This window comes from Alosa sapidissima, chromosome 1, assembly GCF_018492685.1.
Source record: "Alosa sapidissima isolate fAloSap1 chromosome 1, fAloSap1.pri, whole genome shotgun sequence".
NCBI classification, from domain to species: domain Eukaryota; kingdom Metazoa; phylum Chordata; class Actinopteri; order Clupeiformes; family Clupeidae; genus Alosa; species Alosa sapidissima.
Window position 1 is genome coordinate 49,144,908 of NC_055957.1, and position 21,061 is coordinate 49,165,968.

At 46.4% G+C, this 21,061-nt stretch overlaps 1 protein-coding gene across 1 annotated transcript in view; it reads left to right on the forward strand.

The window, feature by feature from the left end:
- The window catches only part of slc22a23 (solute carrier family 22 member 23), a 39,605-nt gene that overhangs the window by 11,103 nt on the left and 7,441 nt on the right, over positions 1 to 21,061 (forward strand). Inside the window, exons 2-8 of the mRNA XM_042102416.1 lie at positions 3,580 to 3,683; positions 3,797 to 3,951; positions 15,303 to 15,471; positions 16,460 to 16,587; positions 18,095 to 18,197; positions 19,066 to 19,301; positions 20,332 to 20,364. Of these exons, the coding sequence (XP_041958350.1) occupies positions 3,580 to 3,683; positions 3,797 to 3,951; positions 15,303 to 15,471; positions 16,460 to 16,587; positions 18,095 to 18,197; positions 19,066 to 19,301; positions 20,332 to 20,364 (928 nt within the window). The remainder of the gene's footprint in view (positions 1 to 3,579; positions 3,684 to 3,796; positions 3,952 to 15,302; positions 15,472 to 16,459; positions 16,588 to 18,094; positions 18,198 to 19,065; positions 19,302 to 20,331; positions 20,365 to 21,061) is intronic.

Here is a 21,061-nt window from a genome sequence, read left to right on the forward strand (position 1 = left end):
TGCCCTTTGACCTCCCAGAGGAAGGCTAAGCTTTCAGAGGAAACTTCTCACCGAAAGGAAAAAATTAATCATTAAATTAGCTGTGGTTAGACTTAAGACTTGGCCTGCGATTCAAATTAGAGCCCCTTGTCTTTTTTCATTTGCTCAGTGCCTCTCTTAAAAACCACCCTTTTCATTTAGAAAACACTTTGTTTCCACCTCATCGTAGAATAATCCAAAAATCCTTTTGGTCAATAACCTGTGAATCCCATGGGCGCACAATGCACATCCTCTCTGCACCTCCTGCACGCTTCTCTTCTCCTGTGTTGCGTGTGTCCTTCTCAGTGTTGCACTCACAGATCATGTTGTCTGAGTGAGCATGTGTGTGTTTTATCACCAGCTCATATTCTGGCTGTGTGGGTGTGTGTGTGTGTGTGTGTGTGTGTGTGTGTGTGTGTGCGCACGCTCAGTGTACAGACCATGACTCCTGCTTCATCAAGGTCAGGACGGGACAGGGGCTTTCCATAGAGAGCAGTACTCATGCAGTACTCTGTAAACAGTTTCGACAGTTCAATGGCTTCATCTAAATCTCGGTTTATTGTATGTCTGATAACTCATCGGACCAATTGATTTGATTGTATATGGCAATGGCACCCAGACTTAGTTATTTAGTAATGTAATCTGAATGAAAAACGTAATCAATGTCGTCAAAATCAATGTCAGGTATAGGGTTAGCATAATATGTTTAAAGCAAGCCGCACCTCTACAGATAATATGTTACAAGTCCAGATAAACCTGTTTTGTGTAAAGAAGGTTATTTAGTTATAGCTAGGGCTGTAATGATATACGATTCAAAACCGAAATCGCGACATTCATATCAACGATACTGTGTTGCGGTGTGAAAAGGCAGAATCGCGACACACCTTTCTAGTGTTTCACGCAGTGCTTTGCATCTTACACGGCCGCAAAAGCAACTCACATCTCCCGCTTTACTTATCGGTAGCCTACGTTGTCCAAAAACAAACAAATAAATAAATAATAATTTCATACCTCTCCTTGCTTTCATTGTAGACTATGTGTGCAACTTTACCAAACAGTATAGAAGTAAACCCCCTCTCCTTGCCCCGCTCTCTCTCGCGCTCCCTCCCTCTCCCTCTCCCTCCCTCTCCTGCTCAATGAACACGTGCGACTTAAATAAAACATTCACAATCGTGAAAGCAAGGACGCATAGAAGACGACTAGCTAAATTACTATTAAATCCGCTTAGCATCATTAGCATGCTGCACATATTTGTTTAAAACTCTTGCATTGAAGTTGACTGATCATCTCAATACCAACGTTTCCCAAAAGGGCCTGTCCCAAGGAGAACAAGTATTACCTTGAAACTTAAACACACATGGGAAAACTGAACAGTCCAATCAGTAGACTATGATAGGCTAAGCTAGCCAACTATGCTACTTTGTTTACAATATTTCCAGGCTTCAACCAGACAGCTGAATTAAAGAGGTAGAGTTGTAATAAAAAATATAGCTCCAAGCAGCAATGAGGGGGCCAAGCAGATAGGCCGGAGTAACCATGGCAACGAAATGCTGTTAGCTCAATGCTGCAATCAGACGTATGGCCATAAGCTGTCAAAGCAAGTTTCACGTCTAGCACGTCAAAAGTTACAAGGCAAAATGCATTTTTGCTAATTGCAGTGACCCTAGAGGTCAAAGGTCACAAAATTTCTTCAGCATTCACCTGATGGGGTCATGAGTCCATGTACCAAGTTTGGTTTTGATACATGCAACGATTGCTGAGATATGAGCTCACTTCCTGTTTGGCGGCTTTGCCACAAATTTCGATTGGATGTGACGGGCGAACGCTTCTATCAATTGTTACAGAAATAGATGAAGTGACAAGGCATGGTCTGAAGATGATCTGTGCCAATTTTGGTGAAGATCAGATGAAATTTGTGACCTGTGCGAATTTGTTGGTGTTTTTGATCAAATCAAATATGGTGGCCGAATAAATTATATTGATGTGACAAGTTGCCCTCAGTTGACCTAAGGACCTTTCACAGTATTACCAGACACCACTACAATTTAATTCTAAGCACAGCAGCAGCTACAGGCCAAAAGGCATGTTTGTGAATTACAGCGCCCCCTAGAGGTCAAAGGTCACCAAATTTCTTGAGGGTCCTCCTGATGGGGTCATGAGTCAATGTACCAAGTTTGGTTTTGATACATACAAGGGTTGCTGAGATATGAGCTAACTTCCTGTTTGGTGGCTTCGCCGCAAATTTTGATTGGCTTTTACGGGCGAACGGTAATACTTCCGAAGACAAAAAGTGATAACTTTTGTGAGGCTTGGTCTGAAGATGATCTGTGTCAAATTTGGTGGGAATCGGAGAAAGTATGTGACCCCTGATACATTTTATGTGTTTTTGATGAAATCTAAAATGGTGGAAAATCCATCATGGCAGCAAATGACGTCATAGGGTGCGTTGAACTCGGCTTGGTCCAAGGATTCCAACAATACCTGACTTTTGAAAATCGGACCAACAGGTCAAAAGTTACGTGCATGAACACACGTCCAACTTTGGCCTGTTGGTGGCGCTAGAGGGTTCGAGTTGCCGACATGAAACTTGGTGACATGAATCATGGGACCGTCCCCAATCAGTATGCCAAATTTCCCAACTTTTTACCATACGGTTCTATGGGCTGCCATAGACTCCCATTGCATATAATAATAATAATAGGAAAACGTAGAAACACAATGAAGTCCTCGCAGCTTCGCTGCTTGGCCCCCAAATAGCAGGCCTAGGCTATAGGCTAATCTGCATAAAGTGTGCTGTCATAAATATCAGTCATTCAGAAAAATATTTTTATATCAGGATATAAAATAATAGATATATTATATTGTAATCCTATGGTGTTCTAAGGGAGGCTATTAAAATGTTATTTAATAAAATGTCTAGCCCCCCCCCCCCCAAAAAAAAGAAAAAATCGAGATTTGTATCGAACCGTGGGTCAAAAATCGTGATACAAACCAAATCGTGAGGTTGGTGTATCGTTACAGCCCTAGTTATAGCAGTGGCAAAGATGTTAGAAAAACTGACCCCAACAGGGTGATTTGTATCTTTTGATTTCTTTTGTAAACTTGCCTGATAAAGCATTTTGCCTTCATGATGTTAACTGTAAGTGAAGGATGGCTGTTTATGAATGGCATCTGTTTAATTAGGGAATGAAGATGTTTCTTATCCTTGTTTTTATACATAAATGGTCACTGGGTTCCTCAAAAACATTTTCAATGAAAAATACACAGCTATTAAGACTTTGAAACAAAGGTGTAGGATGTTACAGTGGACAGAAGCTATTGTCTACAAAATCTCCTGTGACTGAGGACAATATTGTCTTAGTGACATGCCATCCAATATGTTTAATTGTCAAAGGTGTTTGTATGTATGTAAATATTATTATGCTAAAATGAAAACATGTGGATGAAAAAACATGTCAGCCAAGGTTTGTCAAATCAGTGTGAGTACTAATCAGAGATAAATGTTATCAGTGTGAGTACTAATCAGAGATGAATGATTATTGTTCTCTCCTTGTCTTCTAGTGGAACTTGGTGTGTGGTTCCAGGAGGAAGGTCCACATTGCAAAGTTCTCCCTACTGGTGGGTTCCATCTTTGGGTATCTGGTGATGGGTATCCTCGCAGATTGGTAGGTGACTCTGCTCAATTCCTGAAAAGCACAGAACATCTGAGGCCCATGATTACACAGAGATCTACTGAGCAGTTTCTGTTTGCTTATGTATTTATTTTTTTATTGTGTAGGTTTGGGAGACACCCGGTTCTGATCATCTCGGTCCTCTTCATGCTGGTGTTTGGTCTTACCGTGGCCTTCTCCGTCAACGTGCCCATGTTTAGCACCCTACGCTTCTTCGAGGGCTTCTGTCTGGCCGGGATCTCCCTCTCCCTTTATGTCCTGAGTAAGTAGGCGGCGGGAATAAGTTACTGACAAGGCTCCCTGTTTTGATGTCCTCTGTAGGCCGCACTCTGTGGAGCAAACACTCTGTTTTGGACAATTGATCTTCCGGTGAGGCGGCACTTTTCAGCCTTGCCATACACATCAGATATGGCAATCTGAGAAGGCTGTGTTTCACAAAGTACTTCCTGTGGTGATGTCAGAGAGAGTCCACGCTCCTTCATCTCAGGAGATGAGAAAGCTGTGTAGCACTGAGTGTTCTATGAGAGACAGGTGACTACCACCAGACCTGCCTTAGTTCAGTCCATCAGCTCCAACAGTAGCTAGCAACTTCTGCCTTCACTGAGAGTTTGGAGAGACAGTGAGGGCAGTGGAACAGTTCTGAACACCCTCAGCTCTGTCAGTGCAGTCTTTTCTGTGTTTATTGTTCCAGATCAAAGCGCCATCATGTTTAGAGGGATGCCGGTTTTTGATTGAACAGACTTTTATTTTCACTGCAGCACACACCAGGGGATCATTTACTGTAGTAGAGCGACTGTAAGAAAGACACCTTTGATCACTCTGTGAGCGGACATGGCTGGGATGGATGATCACTCTGTGAGCGGACATGGCTGGGATGGATGATCACTCTGTGAGTGGGCATGGCTGGGATCACTCTGTGAGTGGGCATGGCTGGGATGGATGATCACTCTGTGAGTGGGCATGGCTGGGATCACTCTGTGAGTGGGCATGGCTGGGATGGATGATCACTCTGTGAGTGGGCATGGCTGGGATGGATGATCACTCTGTGAGTGGGCATGGCTGGGATCACTCTGTGAGTGGGCATGGCTGGGATGGATGATCACTCTGTGAGTGGGCATGGCTGGGATGGATGATCACTCTGTGAGTGGGCATGGCTGGGATCACTCTGTGAGTGGGCATGGCTGGGATGGATGATCACTCTGTGAGTGGGCATGGCTGGGATCACTCTGTGAGTGGGCATGGCTGGGATGGATGATCACTCTGTGAGTGGGCATGGCTGGGATGGATGCGAGCGCAGGGCGGAGCAGGTCTGAGGAAAGTCCGCTGGCTGCGTCATGTGGCTCATGTTTTGGAATGGAGCGGGAGGGGGTCAGTGTGTACAAAACAGTGGGGCTAGTGCGCAGAGAAGGGCAGCTCTCAGCGGCGTCTGACCATGTTTCTCACCTTCAGCACGCCATGGTGGTCTGCACTCCCCTATAGTGTCTTAGTGTGTGTGTGTGTGTGTGTGTGTGTGTGTGTGTGTGTGTGTGTGTGTGTGTGTGTCTGCTGACTAACAATCATCTCGACTGCTTGGTTGCTGAAAATGTTAACCGCTCTCCACTCTATCGTCACACAATAAGCCATCATCAACCCCATTGATTTGCCATCTTGTACCCAAGGACAATGCTGGGTTTAGAACCATTGCAGTGCAGCCATTTAAATGTGGCTAATAGCCCGCTGATTGACCTACCCTTTTCCTGGACTTACTGGTGAATGCGGTCACTGACTAAGACGTGGGGCTGCACTGTGCCTCATGGTCGCGCAGAGTCCCTGGCCTATCGAGTCCATTAGTGGACCGAGCGATGAATCCCTCCTGACGTGCGTGACCTTCCCCGGGGCTACAGGAGAGGTTCTGATGAGCGATAATCTGCCGCCAATGGCCGCTCCTGCGGACATGACCCCCCCCCCCCCCCCCCCCCCCCCCCCACCCCCTCCATAATTGGCCTTGCAGAGCTAACGGCCTGTCTGCTCACGTGACAGGACCTGTGAGAAGGGGCCTGCCAAGGCCGCTGTAATTGTCTGCTAAAAAGAGAGAGGAGGGAGAGAAGACAAAAGAGCGAGAGAAAGAGGGATGAAGGAGAGAGAAAGAGAGGGAGAAGACAAGAGTGAGAGAAAGAGAGAAGGGGGAGAGGGAGGGAGAGAGATGAGGCCCCTATGTGTCCTTGTCATTCTAATTTACTCCACGCTGTCTCCCCTGAAAAGCCGGCCGGCTGGCCTGAAATAGACTGCGGGCCTGCTGCTGCTCTCCGGACAGGGCAGAGCCGAGTGAGTGTGTGCGGCGGAGGGGAGGACACAGCAGGACGCTCTCTGCAGGACCTCGCTGGAACACAGGAATGCTGCTAGCCGGCGCTCTCTCTCTCTGTACTGTACGTCTCCTCATCCCCATATGGCAAAATGGCCATGACATCCGCGGCGCCAAGGAGTCTAACAGTACAGGAGTTTAGTGTTCAAATTGTCTGCTTAAAGGAGTGCATCCCTCTCCCATGACACCTCCTTTCACCCTGCTTTTCTATCTTGTGATGTGTCAATCATTTGTGAACTTGAGCAACACACTTCAAATACAACAACCTTTTGAGTGTGTTTTCTTTCAATTGGTTGGGTGAATGCTGAAGCACATTCAGTCAGTACACAAATGAGCAAGGCAGTGTTGATGCTGTCACCTTGCAGTTTTTAATTAGCATCTAGCATTATCAATTAGCAACGGATCAGCGAGTAGCATTTGTAGAGGTGCCAGTTGCGGTGCGCGTCACGAGAGGAGGCTGTGCTGTGCTGTGCTGTGTGAATTTGTAAAATGGGCTTCTTTTGGGAAGTGCGGTTCTCACTTCCTGTTATCCTCCAGCAGGAAGTCCACGTCTGCTCCATGGCAGCAAACTTGTGACCGGCACAAGCCAGACTCGCAATTGCCTGAAAAAGCTGATTTGTATGTCTGACTTGTGTGTGTGTGTGTGTGTGTGTGTGTGTGTGTGTGTGTGTGTGTGTGTTTGCCTTACACAAGCACCACGATATGCACCGCATGAAGCTTTGACACCCTGGACCAGATTTATTGACCTACATCACCAGGAGTCATGTGCTCTGTGAGTTTCATAACCCTGCTGTAACTGTTCCACATTTCCAACCACTTTCACGAAACCCCAATCTTTTTTCAGCAAAACTGGTTGGAAAGCCATGCCTCAAGTCACACCTACGCCTGCTCATCTCTGGGATGGCTTTAGAGTGTGTGCGTGTGTGCGTGTGTGTTGGGGGTGGGGGGTGGGGGGGGTGGAGCAAGGGCTGGTTTGATAGCGTTGTGTTGATGGCGTTGTGCTAAGTTGGGAGCTGGGAGCCAGAGGGGCTTTCTGTGGCACGCTGTATCGATCTCACTTGGAAAGCTCACATTTGAGCTATAGATTTGTTTATTTATATACGCCGCTGTGTACTGCTAATTTAGTCACACACACTTCAGTTCACAGCCAGTGTTTTTCCACCAGCTGGATAAAAACCTGAACAATTCACAGCAAACATGGTTTGAAGAGTAGTAGGCTGATGTCACTTTTGTGTGCAATGATTATAACAAAGATTATGCACTTTGATTCGTATTTCCAAGTTGTTGTCTGCAAATGAGCTGTGCATTTGTCTGTCTTAGGCCTTGCCTTTACTTTTGTGAGTTCTCAGCTCATAACAATTACATAACAAATCCTTACTTGTCAGCCTTTTGTCTTGTTGATATGACCTGTCTGATTATTGCTCCATGATGGTTCTCTGTTGCCACAACGTCACTGCATGTGGGTGGTCATATGCCACCTCATTTGGGATCTTGAGTTCAAGTTCAGTGGAGCTCAACTTTTATGAAGTTTGTTGATGAATGCCGTGGAAGGAAAGGTTAATGGTGGTCCGTAACTCTCTTCAGTAATTGTATTGTCACTGTATGTGAAGACGCTGCTCTTTATCCCCCTCAGCAATTTCTGCTCTCCACTACTTTATTTGTTCATCGCGGAACATATCATGATGAGTTGTGAGGTCACACTCTGCTGTGCTGGTGCTTTTTGTCCCTCTGTGGCCACTGTGGTTCTGCCCTGCCTTGCCCTGTCCAATGAGGAAGTGCAGTGCAGAAGTGCAGGAGCTGGAATGGGGTTGAGAAAGCTCTTGTTGAGGGCTTTTTGGTATTTGAGATTAGGATTAGCTGTGTGACAAGCGTGAGCATGCACCGGTTGCCCCGGGCAGTGACGTCAGGTCCTAGCTCCAGATTTTACCGAAGGAGTGAATGGCATTCCTTCAGCTAGCGCTGCCAGCAGGAATGCAGAGAAGAGTTCAGCGGCATAATCTACACATGAGCCTCCTTAGTCATTGAGGAACACTGGCTAGTGGACTAGAGGGAGACGTGTTCCGTCTTTTCTTTCTCCCCACTCTCTCCATGTTGGCTGATTGTGGGCCGAGGAGTGTAAAGTGCCCTCGAGGATTGAAATGTTTTTCTTTTACACAGTTGTTTTTCCTCTACACACAGTGTATACAGATAACACTCACACACACACACACACACACAAGCATACACACAGATACACTCACATAGAATCACATACATAGGCCTACACACTCACACACACACACACACACACACACACACACACACACACACACACAAACACATATTTGCCCTCATTGCTGTTTCTCTACACTGCCAGCTGATAGCACTGAGAGAGCTCTTTCTAGGGTGGAGGAGACTTGCATCACTCTCCGTGTTCCACTCTGGTCTGTGCTCTGAGATTAGGCCCTGTGCTGCAGGATGGAACAGGCCCAGTGACACCCTATGCGGCCTCTCTCTAGGAAGCTCTTAAAAAGAGAGCAGGGCAGAGGCAAACAGAAAAAAAACACCTCAGAAAAAACAGCTGAGATGATACACAAAGAGAGAGAGGGGGGGCTGAAAAGTAGAAAACAAACATGCCGAAAGTCTGTTTCTGTTAAATCGCCCCTTTTTGCTAGTCTGGTATGTTAATCTTCTATAGGTGGGCCTGTGTGTGTGTACGTGTCCGTGTTGTGTTGAAGTGTACATGTACGCATGCGTGCATATGTGTGTGTGTGTGTGTGTGTGTGTGTGTGTGTGTGTGTGTGTGTGTCTGTAGACATGCCACTGAAGTGTATCGGAGAGGGCCGATTAGTAATCCCATTCCTGTAGGCCAATGTCTTCTATGGGCATCACCTGACTGGTGAGCATGGGACAGTAAGTCTTAGTTAAGCAAACAGCAGGCTGTTTTCCATGGCGGATGTTCAAGTCATGTTTCGCAAGCTGGGCCTCTAGCCCTGACTCATGCTCCTCTGTGTGTTTTGAAGATCACACTGATCCTGAAAAACTGGAGGTAATCTACTCCAACACTGTTTACCCACTGTTTACCCACTGTTTACCCACTGTATACCCACTGTATACTCACTTTCTATCACACACAGCCATACTTTTTTGACGGTACCTGTGAAGAGAGGACTAGACTAGGGCAGCCGTGGTCTACTGGTTAGCACTTCGGACCTGTAACCGGAGGGTTGCCGGTTCGAACCCCGACCAGTAGGCACGGCTGAAGTGCCCTTGAGCAAGGCACCTAACCCCTCACTGCTCCCCAAACGCCACTGTTGATGCAGGCAGCTCACTGCGCCGGGATTAGTGTGTGCTTCACCTCACTGTGTGTACACTGTGTGCTGTGTGTGTTTCACTAATTCACGGATTGGGATAAATGCAGAGACCAAATTTACCTCACGGAATCAAAAGAATATATATACTATACTTATACTATACTTAGATCATAGAACAGCATAGATCATATAGCATCATATCATATCATCACATCAATATCATATAATCATATCATGCATATTTTCGTATTAACAGTAACATTATTAATGTACTAACAGGCTTGTACCGACATAATAAACCCGTTTAGAAATCATTTGGATGGTTAAATGACCTGTTCCGGTGAAAATGGTGACTTTTCCCGCTGCCTAGCGTCCCCAGGCGGAAAACCAACCTTGCAACATTGAGACTACCGTCCCGGAAAGAGAAGTGAGAAACAAGAAACTCGTTTTAAATCGTGTTTCTTACCTTGTAACATCCACATTGTCTGCCGAACTTATGCTAACCGTTTTGCTAGCTTGTAAACAAATCTATGTGCTTTATCGTTACCCTTTTCCACAGTTTGAAATAGCATAATGCACAATTTCTCCAGCAGAGGGGGAAATCCTGCCAAGTTTCCCTTTAAAGGTTGTATCAGCGATAGCGGGGATACGTCACTTCTGTTGATGTTCAAGCAAAACAGAGAGCTAGATCGGTACTCCCTCCCCCCCCGTGCAATTAAAACTCTCCTAAACGCGCATCTTGTCGGTTATTGGTTGAAACACTTTATTTTGCCTTTGAGTGGGTTGCCAACCCTTGTTGGTAGCAATTGTTTTGTGAACAGATCTCGGAGTCTAGGCTGCCTACAGAGGCGCGTTTTTTTGACAGTTAGCGGATCGTTAGGAAAAATTAGACGAATGTGATCATTTATGTTTGGCCCTTTTTTGTGCCTGAAATCGCTGATACAACCTTTAAGCACAGCTTCACTCTGGCTTCTTAGTACATGCTATACAACTATGGTACCTCTCATCTCGCATGTTCATCAACAGAACTGCATACATCTTGGGTAATCAGACACATAGAAATGCATAATAGGCTTAGAGCCAGTGCTCCATAGATACAGTCCTGCTGGTATGCCCAGTCCAGTCCCAGCATGCTCCTGGGAGTGGAGCTGATGATGTCACGTCCAGTGGTGTGGGCGGAGTGGCACTGACAGGTGTGTTTGGATCCCGACCCGTCACACCCCCAACCCTCCTCATTACACACATGCCACAGGGCTAAGGGGTAACCTGAACCTGCGGCTGCTTATGTGTGCAGACACTTGCTCATGCACATATGCTCAGCAGAAACACACACACACACACACACACACACACACACACACACACACAGCTACGGATGATGACAACCAGATGTAGAGATGACACAGTGACCCTCCCATCAGCAGTTAATACATTTTCATCAGGCTCCAAGACACTCTTTTAGCAAACAGAATGGAATGTTTAAGAGGTGACCACCTCCTGAGTCTGATCTGGGCCTAGGGCCTGACCTCACATAGCTGATGCCTGGTGCGGTGTGCCTGGTCAGTGTCCGGGTGGCGTTGACCATAACCCTCTGTGGAATATTCTGACTGACCAGCCCTCCCTCTCCCCCCATCCCTTCCCCTGCCCCCCTCCCCATCTGCCCCATGCGGCTGACTCCAGTGGGGGGGGGCACCCAGGTGGCAGCAGACCCACGCGTCCGCCGTCTGTCTGACCCCCACATGGCCGTCCATTCAGAGGGGATTTGGGGCGGATCCTGTGCTCCCTGGCGCGCCTGCCGTGGGTTACTCCATTGTTGTGACAGATTTGTGGGCCTGATGAACTGCTCTGCGGTGGGTGTCCCTGTTTTCTGCTGCTTTTTCCGCACACCCATTCATCTCCTCCTGCTGAACTGGAGAACGGGACTGGGGGGGGCATCGTGTGTGTGTGTGTGTGTGTGTGTGTGTCTACCTGTGTGCCTGTACCCGTCTGTCTGTGAACAAAAGTGTGTCTTGTATGTGTGTGTTTGTATGTATGAAAATCAGTCACATCCGTCATATGTCCATGCAGAGCCCTCTGTGAGTGTGTGATGATGCATGTGAGCGCAATGCTACAGTGATGCGCACACACAGTGTGTCCCATGTAAACGCTGCAGGCTTTGTTCTCAGTGGGAGCAGCTGTTCAGGGAGCCAAGGGAACCGAGTGTGTTTAATGGCCATAAGCAGCCTGTGCCACCACCCACCCCCACCTCCCCACCCCACCACACCCCACCCCATCTCCCCACCCCACGCCACCCCACCTGCCTGCCTGCCCAGCCTGCCTGCCTGCCCTGCTCACTTCTACAGGGGGGAGGGGGGTTGTTACTGCACTGCTCTTTTTATGGCTGCCTGCTATGGTATAGTGTGGTGTTTGAGTCGGATGTGTTTTGGCACATGAGCAGATGAACGTTGTGCCATTGTTGCTTTAAAAAAGATGTTGTGTAAGAAGCCTGTGCCACCTCCCCTGGACCTTTCTGTCCATCTGAAGCCTGTGCCACCTCCCCTGGACCTTTCTGTCCATCTGCTCCTCTGTTTTGCCATCTACATTTCTTCTTCCCTCTTTATTCTTTCCACACATCACTCTGTCCCCCTGTTTCTCACCCCCCCCCCCTCTCTCTCTCACTCACACGTCTTGTCTTTCCTCCCCCCTCTCCTGATAAATGAGACAAGGTGCTGTGTCAGTGTTCCCTGTGGCTGGACTAAAGTTCGTGTTTGTGCTGAGTGTGTGGGTGTCTGATCCGCAGAGCCAGCATGGACTGAGCGGCAGGCGCTCCTGTGTTTAGAGCAATGACCTCTCAGTCACACACACACACACACACACACACACACAACCACAAACACAGAGACCCAATAAACAATTATCATGATTGTGTATGTCACAGTAAGCACAACATACCAGAGCCTTGAGTCATGAAATCAGTTAACGGTTTTGACCTCCACCCATCACCACACCGAGATTTAAAATGCCACATTTGATGATGAGATACTTTTTACCTTTGATAAAAAGACACATTTCCTGCTCCAGACTGCAACATGTAGAGTAGTCGGAAGTCTTTATCTGGGTGAATGCTCTGATCCCTTTGTCCTTGTTGACGACGTCCTGAGGTAGAAATGTGTTATGTGTTGTAAGTGCTGGTGTTTCTGTGAGTGTTTTGCGTGTGGGTGTGTTTGTTTGTTGGAGCCCAGTATCTTCAAAGCCCCCATATAACCTTTGAACTTTGGTATTGATAGGCAGGTGAAGGACAGGCATGAAGCAACTCAAGCAAAAGTGACCACATAGAACAGATCCCAAAGGAGATGTAGAGAGAAATATATTGGACACCATGCAGTATATGCACGCACACGCGCACGCACACGCACACCACACACACACACACACACACACACACACACACACACACACACACACACACACACACACACACACACACACACACACACACACACACACACACACACATACATACATTCTGTGCTGTCATGTGATTAGCATACACAAGGCTTTTTAGGTGTACATATGTATTTTTGTTGTACGTGTGTGTGTGTGAGAGAGATAAAGAGAGAGTATGTGTGTGTAAGCATGTCTGTTGCTGTGTATTTTCATGCCTTTCTCAGCCTGTGTAGTAGGTTATATTGGTGATATACTAAACCAGTGGCTGGAGTCTGTGGCAGAGTGCCATTAGCGAATCATGTGCCGAGGAAAGGTCAGCGTGTCACACATGGGCTACCGCAGGGGTGTGTGTGTGTTTGTGTGTTTGTGTGTGTGTGTGTTGGCTTAACGCCTCAGCTGCCCCCTCAGTTGGCATAGTAAATCACATCAACACTTTTACCACTGGGTGATGATGACCATTGCCTGTCTAAATCACTGTGCAGTCTCAAAGAAGCATCAAAGTGCTTTAGCTACTTTGATTGCATTTCCTCTACAGGGACATCCTGTCACGAAGATCAGACTTCGATTTAAATATTCACAGAGAGAGAGAGAGAGAGAGAACAAGCATTCAACAGGAGTGCCGTTGAATGTTTGTAATTTGGTCGAGTTGGATTGGTGTCTAAGAGATACGGAGGCTTCAAAGTTTTGCCTGTGATCAGTGTTTCAAAGTGTGTCTGCATACCATCAGAGTTCAGTGCAGTCACATGGTCCTGCCATACACCATCATCTATGCACAGCTACACACCACACAGTTGGCTGTTAGCGTTTGGGTTAGTGAGGCTTAGTGAATACGTGTTGTATTTTGCCACGCTAGCACATATAACAAGCATTAATTAAAATGGATGTACTTTGCCTTACTAGAGAAAGTCTGTGAAGACGTATTCATTCACTGTGCCACCTTCGACTCAGTGTTTATTCTGTGACTGAGGAAACACCATTTCTAATGCAGCTGAACCAAAGAACACCATAGAAAACGTTGGTTTGCACTTCCCCTCACATTGCTGCAATCATCAGAGACAAACCAGATGGTTGAATATTCCATATGAGCAATCAAATATTTATGGGAACAAATAGCCCCAGCAGGTTCAGATGCTAATGCCTTAATCTAACTTAGTTAGTCATCACATGTTGTGCAGGAGTTGGGTTAGCAGACCTGACCATAGACCTGTATAGTAGTTCTAGTCACGGTGGGATGCTTATTAGCGCACGCTTGCCTGGGCCTGACTCTAGGCCATTTTGTCTTCAGCACAGCTCAGGAAAGTGAACATTCTACAGAAGTCTTGTCCTTCAGGGCTCGCTGGGAATGACCTGGGCTCTCTGTGTGTGTGTGTGTGTGTGTGTGTGTGATGTCAGCTGAGCGTCTGGGATTTGTGAGGGCTGCTGAGCTGAAGGGACCTGGCAGATTAGGGTCAGCAGGGTTTAGGATCTGCAGTGAAGGGGGCCCTTCTCAAACTTCTTTTCTACATTTTCTCTCTCTCTCTCTCTCTCTCTCTCTCTCTCTCTCTCTCTCTCTCTCTCTCTCTCTCTCTCTCTGATTATATACGTGTGTGTGTTTGTGTGTGGGTGGGGGGGTGCATACAGTATAGCTGTTAACTTTCTTAACTTTAAAATGATCATCTTAAACCTAGAAAGTGTTTGGCTCGGGGACATGTTGTACACACTATGTCCAGCCTTTGGTCCACTGAAGCATTTCTTTTTCCCTTCCTCCACACAAGAGGAGAGCAGTTTTCCAAAGCACAGCGTTCCCACTCAGTCCCCTCTCTGTCAGCCTTTTGTTACTCCGGCTCCCATGTTTGTCTGTGAACAGAGAGCATTATTCATTTACCCAGGGGAACCACTCCTAATTGAAATTCCGGGCTTTACCAACGGATCGCCACGACGAGCTTTGCCAGCCTCTGTGTCATCCTGTGCCCCAATCACCTTGAAAAGTCACATGTCGCCTTTCCGACAAAACATAGAACAACGACAACAACAACAACAACACATTTGAATTTGTAATCCCATAAAGTGTTACTACGTGGCTCATTCTGAGCAGAGGCAAGCCTGTACGTGTGAATGCATGCACGTCGTCTTGTGCTGTGCTGTGTTGCAAGCTGTGACCCCAGCCCCGAGCGGCTGTCCTCGAAACTCGCCGCTGCTGCACCGTGCTAAGCTGTGCGCAGAATACTAATGCTGACATGAATGAATCTGTGGCACTGTGGGCTAGTGAGGATGACAAGAAAGAGAGTGTTGGGCAGTTTATTAGTCAGTGAACGTAGGCTTACTCTCCAAGGGGAGAGGCACAATGTCGGGCTTCATCAGCAGATAGCCCTAATGGACGGCTGCATGGGGTGGGTTGGTGGGACTCCACGTCCTCACTTGTGTCCATTTTAGATGGTAATGTGTCCACCACTGCGCTCAGGTCAGTTTCCTGTGCCAGGTTCGGCTGGCTAAATGGTGTGTATCGGAGTGAGTTTTTTACGTTGTTATTTGTTCTCCTGCTGACACTAAGAATCTCTATTATCTCTCTTTCAGGGATCGAGCTTTGCCTACCGGGCTGGCGTTTCTCCATGACGATGGTGGCAAACTTTGTGGTGCTGGGAGGCCAGCTCCTGATGCCAGGCTTGGCAGCACTGTGCCGTGATTGGCAGGTCCTCCAGGCTGTCATCATCTGCCCCCTGTTCCTGATGCTCTCCTACATCTGGTGAGGAAACCCCTGCAGAGCACACTACACCTCTGCCATTGGACACACACACTTGGGCAATACAACACATCTTCTATTTGTTTATTTATGCTACTTATTGACATGTTCATCTTCATTTGAATTTGAAGTGTTAAATGGCGGATATTATGTGTTTGGGTCCATAATCTTTATATCTGTTCAGGTGGGCCATTTCATCACAGCTAAAACAATAGATGCAGCTGAAACAATATATGACTAGACTGTTTTGACAGGCTTGACTGGCAATGCAAACATAACACTGGTAATAGACCGTTTATTAAATAGAACATGAATATAAGAATAGCAAAGTGTTCACTAAAAAAACACACTCATTCCCGTCCTTTGGTTTCAGCTTTCAAATCTTGATTGCTATACGCAAAGCCATAAACGCTAACTGATTAACCTGCTCTGTGGTGTGTGGGCAAAGATAAATACTGTTCCACATGTGCAGAGCTGATCCAAGTGATATTCTCGTTTTTTTCCTGCTTATTTTGGTCAGTTGAGGGTATGTAGGAAGGTCAGGCTGTGTTGAAATCGTTTCTCAGTCGAGTCAGCAGCTGGATGTGGGTGGGTGGGGGGGGGGGTGGGGGGAGTTGAAAGGCTCTCAGACAGAGCAACTGGGCCTGATTAACCCCCCCCACACGCCACATCTGTCCCACATTACCACCCCCACTCATGTCATCTAGTTCATCTACAGCGGGGGTTTTTAGCTTACATTTCATCAAAAGCAGCAGTGGACACAAAATGTATGTGGCGTGGTCTTGCACCTCCTCACTGCTATCTGTTTCTCTGCCTGTCTTTCCTCACTGCACTCTCTTTCTTTCTCTCTCTCTCTCTCTCTCTCTCTCTCTCTCTCTCTCTCTCTCTCTCTCTCTCTCTCTCTCTCTCTCTCTCTCTCTCTCTCTCTCTCTCCTCTCTCTCTCTCTCTCTCTCTCTTTCTTTCTGTATGTCTCTCGCCCACTCCTCTCAGGCTTTTCCCAGAATCCCTGCGCTGGCTGCTGGCCACTCAGCAGTTCTGTCGCTCCAAATGGCTCATGGCTCGCATCGCCAAAAAGAACAAAGCCAATCTGGAGAGGGACGCAGACGAGCTCCTGACAGGTATGGCTGGGCAGGCTGGACATCTGACCATTGGTTGTGCATTATGCATTATGCTGAGACTAGAGACATAGAGATGCTGTTAGTAATGTACACACATGATATCATTATATGATCATATCATCATAGATAATTATAGGTTGAAAAATAACAGTTACTGCGGAGTATAAATTGGATGAGAAATGGTCTTTTCTGTCTTTTTGTTATTATAATGATTCCTTGGTAAAAGTGGATACTAATTGCACACATTGCTATGAAATCTCAGCTGTCTTCTACAGAGAATTCAACCCACAATCATCATGGGGGACATGCTTCCCTGTAAATTTAGTTATTACTGCTACAGTTGTAGCACAAGCTAGGTTTGAGGTACGGTTTGAACACCTTCATATTTTCTTTCAGAGACAAAACATGCCGATCAGAGAGACTATGCAATGGTCTCTGATGTCCATCTGATATTACATTATCAAGCAAAGCAGTAGATGGGCAGAATGCATCTGACATGATAGTCTGCAGTAAATGTGTAGGAGACAGAAGGAGAGAAGCCTTCTGAGATGGAGGTGGTCCCTCTGGACCTGTACACATCATGTAGCCCTCCGCCTTAACTTCATTATGGCTCTTAGGGGCAGGAAGCAACTGGGCAGATGGGTAAAGCGCAATCACTTTGCCCCCACTCCGGCCGTCTGATCTGCCCACAACCCCATGGTAACCATTTCAGCAGCAGACATGACTACTGTTGACTGAGTAAATACACATCCTGTTTCACATGACCGCAACGTGAAACTTGTTCTGTGAAGTCACACGAGCTGACACGAGCTGACCATGGTCACTCTATTTGACGATGTTAGAAACACCTGTTAGACTGGTCAAAGTCATATTTCAGTTGCGTCAATGCATTATTTCTGTAGTGACTAGTGACTGAATATAATGCAATATGCCGATTTTTCATGATGGCATACATGTTGTGTAGATAGCCAAAACCTCATTTAACACAGATGCATTCATAGATTTTGAAAATAATACAAATATTTTTAAGAAAATCAAAACCAGTTTTTTCTCAAGAATCACTGGTATCTATAAATGTATAAAATAACTTTTTTGGGAAATTAGCTCAATTGCCATCTACCCCAGAGTTAGGAAAGAGGACATATGACCTTCTCTTCTATGTGCATGCAGTAGCCTAACCCAGTCTGACACTGTTAACCTAGCTTAGCATAGTTCACTGGAAGTGGGTTACACTAGTTAGCCTTTTGCTAGTCTAGTTTAAAGGGAGCTATATGCTAACTGGTGTACCTAACCAACCCACTTCCAATGATCCCAGTTTTTACCTTTGGTATGTCCATTCACGGGTGAAAAGATTGTTGCCTTCAGTCTTCTCAGTGTGTGTTTGTTCCTGCTTCTTCGTGTTGTGCTACATCAGATGCTATAGATGGGCTCTCAACCTGTACTGTATGCTCAGGTGATGTGTATAGTCAGATAAACAGGTCGTTTCTTGTCCCGGATGTGATTCCAGAGTTGCACCAGGCCTTGCAGAAGAAGCCCAAGAAGACCTGCATTGTTAAAATGGTGGGAACCCGCAACCTGTGGAAGAACATCGTGGTGCTCTGTGTGAACTCGTAAGTTTTTTCCGGTCTCCATGTTTATGGTGTGTGAGTTTGTGTGCAAGTAATTCACAATTTGTCTTGCATCACATCCTCTTGCTCAGGATGCACTTTGTGGTTGCCCCTTGTGCTTATTTTGTAAGTTGTGCATGTGTGTGTGTGTGTGTGTGTGTGTGTGTGTGTGTCTGTGTGTGTGTGTGTTTACACCACACATTGCTGTGCAGTGAGGCATTAGTATTGACATGCCATCTTAGAATAGCATTGATCCATTGCTTTCAGTGCTGTCTGTGCACCATTCCCTCCATTTCCCTATGGAATGTGACACATACACACACACACACACACACACACACACACACACACACACACACACACTATTGCAAAGTGTCCACAGTGGCCTGAGCTTGTGGTTGTCAGTGTGTGTGTGTGTGTGTGTTTGGCCGAAATTAAGCATTGAATGGGCCGTGGTCCAATTATTTCTCAGCTAATTACTTTTCCAATTTCCCCATCACTCTTTACCTCCCACTCTGCCGTTTGCTCACCAGTTTCCCTCCTCCCCTCATACCCCCCCCCCCCCCCCCCCCCCACACACACACACACACACACACACACACACACACACACACACACACACTATACTCCGCACCTTCTATCAACCTCCACCACCACTACAGCCCATCATTTGCTGAACTGAATTTCTGTGGATGGTTTTTCTTTGTATTGCCACAGTAACTTGTTATCTTAATGAAATCCGTGCCTCCTTTTCCTTCTCCATTGCTGCTCCTCTCCCTGGCCCTGTCTCTGCCCTACTCCTCCTCATCCCCTTCCTCCTCTTCCTACTCCTCCTCATCCTACTCCTCATCTTCCTCTTCCTCTTCCTCAGGTTGACGGGCTATGGCATCCACCACTGCTTTGCGCGCAGCATGATGTACCAGGAGGCCCAGGAGACCACCATGTTCCACAACTTCTACGCCGACTACTACGTGATGGCGGGCATCGCCGTGGCATCCTGCATCGCGCTGTGTCCAGCCGTGGGGCTGATGGGCCGGCGCGGCGGACTGCTCATGTTCATGATCATCACGGCCCTCGCCTCACTGCTGCAGCTGGGCCTGCTCAACTGTGAGTTCAGCACGCAACACACACATGAGAAAACACACACACACACACACACACACATGCAGTATACATGTGCACAGATACTTTACACACACATGCACACATCCATACATCCATAGACCCACACTCAGCACTCGCACACTCAGTATCCTTGCTAGACACATTGTCTCACACACCCATACATTCACACCCTTAACTTGTATTGGATAGTCATGACATGCTGTTGTAGAGTTAATTGAAAATAAAGAGATCAGGGAAGATATTCTTAGAACTACATCATATCATCTACTCACAGTAATGTAAAACAGCATTGCTGTCTTACGTAAGTGATGAAGAGGTGTGCATAATTTGGAATATACAATGGAATGTACAATATTGGAACATTTGGCATAGTGTCAGAGTATATGCAGTGCGTCATTGTTGTTGAATTGAAAAGTGAACACCCATTTCGATATCAGACTTGTTCAGCCAAAGGCGGTGGGGATGTTAATTAAGGGTGTGCTGAGAAACTTGTTTCTCACAGACATGGTGTCCTGGAAAAATCCACACATGCAGAGAAGCTACCCTGTGATTTATGCTTACATAATATTTCTAACAGTCTTTTGTTGCTTGCTTGTGTGGGTGTGGATGAATATAAGTTGATAGACATGTATAGCCATCTGGCTAGATTCACAGCTTGGCTGAGTTACTTGTGAGTCACAGTAGTTTCCTGCCTATTCCTGCACTCTGACTACAGAAGTTGCTGCAGTAGCCATGTCAGATGCTTTGCTTGAGAATTACCCAGACTCAGGCACCTAAATGGTCTGGTTATGGGCTGTGTTTCTCAATTACACAGAGCCCATGTGGTTATGGGGGCCTTCCTTTCTGATGTCCATGTGTTTCTGTGTAATGATTAGGGCTCATGGCTAACATTTAACAGGATTATAGTGACCGAGGCCAAAGCATAGGCTATGCTATGCTGACAGAGTGTTTCTAACCACTCTTTCTCCTCCCCCCCCCCCCCCCCCCCCCCTTCTTTCTATGCTGAATCCAGTACTGGGAAAGTACAGCGTCCAACTGAACATAGGTAAGTAAGACTACTGGTTCACACAGATGACTCAAGTGTACTGCACGCTAGCGTTGTCTTGCACCTCTTACCATGGCACCCTTCACATTTAGCATAGCCTTTTTTAGCATGGATTAATAGGTGTTGACATGTTTAGGTTATACCTTTAAAAGGCCGTCCTTGGCTGTTGTCTCAGAAAGGTGTTATATTATCCTGGCTTTGTCTTGTGATGTTAGCTGTTTATAGTTCATTCTTTATAGTCCACAGTTTATTCAATGGGTTATATATGTTTTTTGTATTGATAACAACTATATTGTTATAACAATAGTGTAAATTATACAGGGATACGTGTGTGTGTGTGTGTGTGTGTGTATCACACATGAGAGTGTGATGAGAACAATCCAGAAACACATTTACCAATTGATGACGTATCTCTGAATCAGCTTTAGCCAAGCAGGCTAGGTCATCCTTACATTTCTCTAGGTCACTTGTTCCTTCTCCTGAAATGATTATAGGCATTTTACCCTCTGCTGTGCTGCATTGTGTTTGCACAGGCAATGCCAATAATTGCTTTTTCATTTGAAATATCTGTGTAATGATGAGTAAACACCCAGTTAATGCCTCTGGTCTGCTCAGTCTCTCGCTATTCGTTGTGCTTGAAGAGGCAGTGTGTTAAACAGGTTTGTAGACTGTTTGGGAACATTTGAATGTAATCTAG